The following is a 7,212-nucleotide window of genomic DNA, read 5'->3' on the forward strand; positions in this document are numbered from 1 at the left end:
GTCACGGTTGACCTTAGGTTTAGGACCGTGTGTTTAAGGATTTCCACGACTCATTAAACATCAGTTAGGAGATATAATAATCGGTCTTGCACTTGAAGCAATAGTCCTTGGGTGAGCAATGCCCGGGTGCCCCACTTCCTATCGATTGCCTCTCCTATCATTTTATTGCGTCTCCTTCTTGTTCCTTTTATTTCTATTTACATCGATATTGTTCACAGCACTTTGAATCATCTTCACCATAGTTAAATAGCAATTTTTGTGTTTCTGATCACTATTCCCTGTGGATACGACTACCCACTCACCATGGTACTTTATTACTTCGACAACCCGTGCACTTGCGGTATACACACGCAAGGGGTGTGTCAATTATTATTATATCAAAGTTATTTGTTTATTCAGTTACTGCTTTTACAATTTATTTGTTAAATACTTATTTTAGAAATAATTGGATTATTTGGGAATGCTTGAATTACATTTTGGTTATATATTTATTGATTTACATGCATATGATATTTTGTAATGTATGATATATTTGATTTTTGCATTTTATTGATATTCTGACCACTAGATATTTTGGATTAAATTATTTTAGTCTCTAATTAACTATGTACTAATGTTTTCATTGGGGGTTAAATATTGACTGTACTGTCCACATGAAACTATGATAAGAGACTATAGTTCCGTACTGTGCTGTCGTGAAAAAGTAATGGTTTTTGACAATTTGACTCGAGGCATTGAGAGTAAACAAATGAACTCTAAACCTCTAACTCGTGTCACTGAGTTTAAACAAATAGCATTTGATATTTTTGTTTTGTTAATAGTGATTGGGAGACATATATTTGGGATTATCTGATAAAATTATATTATGCTTAATTACTTTGCTTTTGAATTGTATTTTGATAGGTATTATACTTTGTTATATTATTGTTACTTAAATTCTGTCTTTTTTTAGATTTTACATGATCCCAAAATTTTTAGTGGTTAGTTACTGGGTTGTTGGGCTCATAAATATCTTTCATCATTTTTCAAATCAAGAGTAGAGTTGTTTGATGATAGCTTAGCTTGAGGGGAGGGGTTCATTGAGCGAAACACCATTTAGTTTAGCAAGTTAATACTATTCTATCCTTCTAGTAGACCTAAAAACTTGCATTGAATAATTGTTTTTTTAAACCTTGTTAGTTTGAATTTGACCTAAAAATGTGCATCGAATAATTATTAATTCAAACCTTGTTAGCTTGAATTTGACCTAAAAATGTTCATGGAATAATTATTAATTCAAACCTTGTTAGTTTGAATTTCTTGTATTCCAACGTTATAGTATTTTTACTTTTAGTATTTGTATATATGTTAGATGTTATCTTCTATTTTGAGACAGGTTTTGAGGCCTTGCATGCTCACTTGGTCTCACCCTTCTGGGTATGCAACCATTGGTCAGCATACTAGGCTCCGTAGATTGGATTCAAAGCCTGACAGTTTATTAGAGAGTAATTGAAATTAGATTTTTTATTTTTTTTTGGTTGTATTTAGATTTTTTTACCCAATAGATAACCAAACTAATAAATTGAATCCTATAAATTAAAAATAAAATCAATTAAAATTTGGTCAATTCAATTAATACGGTCTGTTCTTGGGACAGAGAGAGGACAACAAAAGTTCAAAGCTCAATCCTAATGGAGCTAGAGGGGAAGGAGGCCGAGTAGTGAGAGATAATTGGTAGCTGACCACTTGTTCAAGGGTTTTGACCTTAATTAACAACTTAAAAGCCTACGGCCCATTTGAATTCTCACTTTTAAAAAACCTCTTAATTTCAAAATTATAATTAATAGTGAGAGAATAAGTACATATTGTAGTAGTTTCTCACTTTAACAGTGAATGAATAGGTGCGGTTAAGTGTAGCCCCCTACAGAAGTAGTTGTATTCTTCATCCCTTAATAATTTCATAGTTGGAGAATTTATCATCATGGGATTATAGTCCCTTTGAAATCCTTAAGTGAGGGTGCTTATTATCACATATTTGTCAATAATAATAATAATAATAATAACAACAACAACAACATATTTTGAGTCGATACATCCCACTAGAATCATTACATGAGTATAAATCCTCTCACTAGCGCGAAGATGTTTTGTGACATGATTATATTCGGTTTGAATAGATCATTTTAAAAAAAAGATAAATAACCTAAAGTCGCTTTTTGTATTTCTAGTTTATTCACACAATTTTAAAAAGTTATGATTTGATTCCCACATTTAGTTTTTGTTACAATAAAATCATCCAAGCTTACAGTTTTAATGGTGATCATATGTGCCTTGTGATATTTTAAGCCACGTTGACCCTAAATATGATCTTATTATAAACCAAGTATGATTGTCGTTAACATCGTAAGCCCAATTGATCTTATTATGATAAAAACTAAATGAAGAAAACCAAATCATATCTTTTTAAAACTAGAAAAAACTAGAAAGGCAAAAAAACATGGGACTAATTAGGTTGTTTACTCTTTAAAACTAAAATCCAAAAATCAATGATATACTAGTAATTAGAATTAGGTGATTAGCAAAGTATATAAGATTAGAACAAATTAATAAGCAACTACATACAAAAACAAAAATATAAACAAAAATCAAGAATGATCTTCTCAAAATATAATTGATATACATAAAAGTAAATATAAATTCAAATTCATTGACAATATTACTACAAAGATTTGGCATAGCATTCTGATTTCTTAAAGAAAACAACATACTCAATGACACATCCCTTGCATGTGTGTACCGCAAGTGCACTGGTTGTCGAAGTAATAAAGTACCCCAGTGAGTGGGTAGTCGTATCCACAGAGAATAGTTGTTCATAAGCAAGTAGTAGTGCTATTTAGCTATAGGGTAAACCGATTTGTGATTTGAGTGAACAATATCAATGCGAATAAAAATAAAGGAGAAGAGAAAGCAATAGGAATAAGGAGAGGTAATCAATGGGAAGATGGGGTACCCGGACATTGCTCACCCTAGGTCTATTGTTTCAAGCACAAGACTAATCATTATGCCTCCTGATTGAAGTTTAATGAGTTGTGGAAATCCTAAGACACATGGTCCCAAGCCTAAGGTTAACCGTGACTAACCCTTACACTATGCCCTGATGGAAAGAGATACTCTCTATGCCTCATACTGTGTTGGGTTGCTTGAAGCTCTAGGGATTCCAAGTGATAAACCCTATTCCCTAATATAGATCTAACCCTTTGGTCTAGGCGAAAAACCTCTAGTCACGATTAAGACCCAGTACTATGGATTACTTCAACACTTCACTCTGATACTCGGGCAACTAAGCCCTAGTGAAGTTTGTCTCTTAGCACTTCACTCTATCGCGATCGTAAAGAACTCTTGGAACTTGGAGGCAGGATAAATCACATTGGAAGGGAAAGGGGACGTTCCGCTACCTCTCGACTCACCCTCTCGACCCTCTTCAACCTTGCTTTGTCTAATCCTAATGAAGTTTCACTCATTCACAAGGATTACCAAGATAGATTCTCAATCCTAGTGCCACTCTAAAAAAAAAATCAAATCAACAAGCATTCAAAGTTTAAACTCAATTAAAACATCAATTAAAGAAGCATAATAAGAGTCAATGAAACAAAATCATCATAGGGTTTACAAGTCCAAGCACATACTAGGGGTTTAGCTCTCCATGGAGCAATACAAAAACAAATATGAAATCAAGGATAAGTGCAAGCAATTTATAGAGAAAACCTCCTTGTAGTCTGTATTGATGGTCTTGTGGAGCCATCTCGTCTTCTCCAATGGTTCCGATGTCAAATCTTGGGCACACCTTGCCGAATCAATGCCGACGAAAGCTCCCCCAATAGTTATCCTCCAAAGGAACTTGATGTCAAATGCCGTAGAACCACTCCAAAAACCCAATAATAGCCTCTCCAAACCCTAGCCGCCTCTTCCCAGAAGATGGGCAAAAGTTAGGAAGAAGATCCCTAAATAAAACTCTAAAAGCGGTATTTATAGGGCTGGAATCGGGCATCCACACGAGCATGTGGAATTTCCACATGGCCATGTGGATTTCTTGAAATTCTATTCTTGTGCGTTACGAACAGTAACTGCTACAGTGATTTTTACTACAGTGAAGTGCTACAGTACTCCGTCGGAATGCTCCCGAATTCACTCTTTTCATTGAGGCCGCATAAATGGGCACACATCCATGCAGTAGATCATATCATGTCTTTAATGAAACCACATTAACGAAGCTCTTGATAATATTGCACAAGTCGGAACATATGAGTGTGACAGCCTTTGTGCCCCCTCCACTTTGTGTATTCACTTGAGCATAATGGAGGTTGGCATACACCAATATGTCTTTGAGCACAACTTGTGTCTTCACCTTTGTTCGATCCAAGAACTTCATCAACAATCACGTCCGCGATCTACTTTTGCTTCCTTTCTTCCAAATTTGTCTCCACAACTCTAAATGCATAAAAGAACACAAATGCACACGAATGAGCTATAAAATTTGATGAAGTAATACTCAATGAAAGAAAAGTATACTTCATATTACTTATACACAAGCACTTATCACTCAACAACTACAACATAATACTGTAATCAAAATATCCTAACAAAAGAGTCTGTTTTCCATTCAACTTATTTCTGTAACCAAGACATGAATTTGAATTTCAAGCTAGTGTAGGAAGTGGTGTATTTGCATGCTTCTAGCCAAATGATTCATCAATCTCAAAATGCCTTGAGCCTGCAACATCTTCAACAGAAATTAAACTAGAAATTTCCGCAAGTCATCCTCTGTTAGCTTCATTTGTAATGCCCCAATATTACTATCCACGTTCTTGATTTTGGTTGTCGCTGAAATCATAAGAAATAAGAAAGAGAGAAAAAGGTTATGAAAAAGGTTATGAATAAGAAATATTCATATTAGAAATCCATCAAATGCTTACCAGGGATTGGAACAATATCATCCCCTTGATGCAGAACCCAAGACAGAGCTAGTTGAGTAGTGCTGCATTGATGTTTCTTAGCCAAATTCCCAACTCTCACATACAATGCTTTGCTCTTCTCCAAGTTCTCAGAACTATAGCTTAGGTGTGGAAGCTAGAATTTATTGGCAAACATTCATTTTGCTAATTATCAAACTAAGGAGAATAACATCTCTGATATCAAATTACTCATATAATTATGTATATACGTACACTGTGTTTATAAACACTTTCTGAAACTCCTTTGCCACCAAAAAATCCCCGGCCAAGTGGACCATATACTACTATTCCAATTCCAAGTTCTTTTCCATTGCTTCCCACTATGGCCTTGAAGGTGAACTTGTTGAATTTATAAAGCTGAAAAGTAAAGAATCAAAATGAAGTTTCATGGATAGAAAGCACATATATTTTGGCAAAGGAATCAATACACCAACGAGGCCAGTCTTCTTCTAGTGAGGTCAATGCTTCATAAGGGTTCAAAAAGGCGTGTCAATGGTGTCATTGAAATAGTTTTGGTTTAATCATGGAAAACTCCTCCCTTGTAGGTCTGCCTAAATATCCTCCATGTTTGTCGAAGAAATTATTATTATTATTATTATTATTATTATATTTATTTTTTTAATAATAATTGGAGAAAAAAATAATTTTTTTAAAAAAAATTATGATTGATAGCGCAAGTAAAAATAAAATCTAAGACATGGATAATAGAAGATCATCTGTACAAAGTAATACAGTCAAATATTGAAGTTTGGAAATAATTACTTGGGCCATAAATTAGTGATCATTTCACTTGGGTCATTAATGTGAAATCCAAAATAAAAATTAATATTTCATTTGAAAAAAAGACAGTGACACGTTGCTCGGCGACATAGTGATCGATGGTCATGTGATGTTGAAATAGTTGTACATCTGTTATAACAAATATATAACAGTCGAGTTCCAGTCTTCAGGATGTAGCGAAAGGTAGGGAGAAGTCTTCACTACCCACGTTTGCAAGTACTCATGTTTTTTGAATCTGATATAGCAGTCCGGCTATATATATATGTAATAAAATATACAGAGCCTGTGTGTGGATCCGAATTCCTTTCAGTTTCTCACGAAAACTTTTATGGTATCTGAGCCTCACATCACATAGAAAGCAATCATGTCCACCACTAGCGGCGTCACGACTACCTCGTCTCTGGTCATTACCTCCTTCATGGTTGGATTACTGCCGGTCCTACCTGCTCCTTCTTTTGGCTCCCTCATCACCGTCAGGCTAACGAACACCAACTACTTGCTGTGGAAGGCTCAGTTTGTGCCTTACCAGAGGAGCCAACAGCTACTCAACTATGTTAATGATACCATGCCATGACCACCAGCCACCATGATTCAGTCGATGACTGATGGTACGACTCAAGTCCCAAACTAGGCTTATCAATATTGGCTGATTCAAGACCAACTGGTACTGAGCACCTTGCTCTCCTTACTGCAAGAAGACATCCTTGGCCGAGTCCTCTTTCTCAACACATTGGGCGAGGTCGGGAGTATATTGAAGGAATTTTCTCGTTTGGAAATAGAGTGATAATCACTACATAGAGACTAGAGTTCAAGAGGAAAAACTTTTTTATTCAACTCAACCTCAAATAACATTTCTACAAAGCAAGAAAATTCATGCAAGAAGAGATGTTCAAAGAAGGCAGAAAAAACTCTCATAAATTTAACATAAGGACTTGGCTTTTTATATCTCTACAGATACTTTAGTAACAAAAAAAAAACCAGTTCGATGAGTCATCTGCAACATGGTGCACTCTAGTTAACCAAACCGCCTAACACTCTTGCCTCGAACTAACATACACCCCTTTAATGATCACATCCTGGCCGTTCACTGGAAAACCAATATTGAGGCTACCTCAAACTTAAACTAATTAACTTGATAGATTTAATCTCAACTTTTTGTTCTTCCCCTCTTAAACCTCAACGGAAATAACTGATATTCAAACACCTGAAATATCAATCTTGCCCCTTGATCACATTCTATTTCCATGAGGACAGTTCTTCAATTTAATTCTACTCTTCACTACAGCTTCTCTACAATTTAGGCATCATTAATCACATCTAACAAAATTCCCCCTTGATTGAAGCTGACACACTCCCATTTCACCTCTAAATTGCTTGTGCTTCTGAATACTTAAACACTTTGTAAAAATATCAGCTACATGCACATCAGTAGAACAAAAAT

The 7,212-nt window shown here is 35.1% G+C and overlaps 1 protein-coding gene across 1 annotated transcript; it reads right to left on the minus strand.

The window, feature by feature from the left end:
* Positions 1-4,771: 4,771 nt before the first annotated feature.
* Positions 4,772-6,239, minus strand: LOC120277656 (probable aldo-keto reductase 1). Its single transcript, XM_039284513.1, has 4 exons — positions 6,183-6,239; positions 5,205-5,348; positions 4,953-5,106; positions 4,772-4,860 (listed from the first exon to the last, which is right to left on the minus strand). Exons 1-4 carry the CDS (start codon positions 6,237-6,239, stop codon positions 4,772-4,774), a joined length of 444 nt encoding a protein of 147 aa, XP_039140447.1.
* Positions 6,240-7,212: the final 973 nt, after the last annotated feature.

The sequence above is a fragment of the Dioscorea cayenensis genome, chromosome 15 (genome assembly GCF_009730915.1).
Source record: "Dioscorea cayenensis subsp. rotundata cultivar TDr96_F1 chromosome 15, TDr96_F1_v2_PseudoChromosome.rev07_lg8_w22 25.fasta, whole genome shotgun sequence".
NCBI classification, from domain to species: Eukaryota; Viridiplantae; Streptophyta; class Magnoliopsida; order Dioscoreales; family Dioscoreaceae; genus Dioscorea; species Dioscorea cayenensis.

Excerpts from the sequence above, each read along its gene's own strand:
- LOC120277656 (XM_039284513.1), bottom strand. The coding sequence starts at position 6,239 with ATGAGGGAGCCAAAAGAAGGAGCAGGTAGGACCGGCAGTAATCCAACC. Across the intron at positions 5,349-6,182 it reads GTAATCCAACCATGAAGGAG|CTTTATAAATTCAACAAGTT; the intron begins GTAATGACCAGA and ends TTTACTTTTCAG. Across the intron at positions 5,107-5,204 it reads AAAGTGTTTATAAACACAGT|CTTCCACACCTAAGCTATAG; the intron begins GTACGTATATAC and ends AATAAATTCTAG.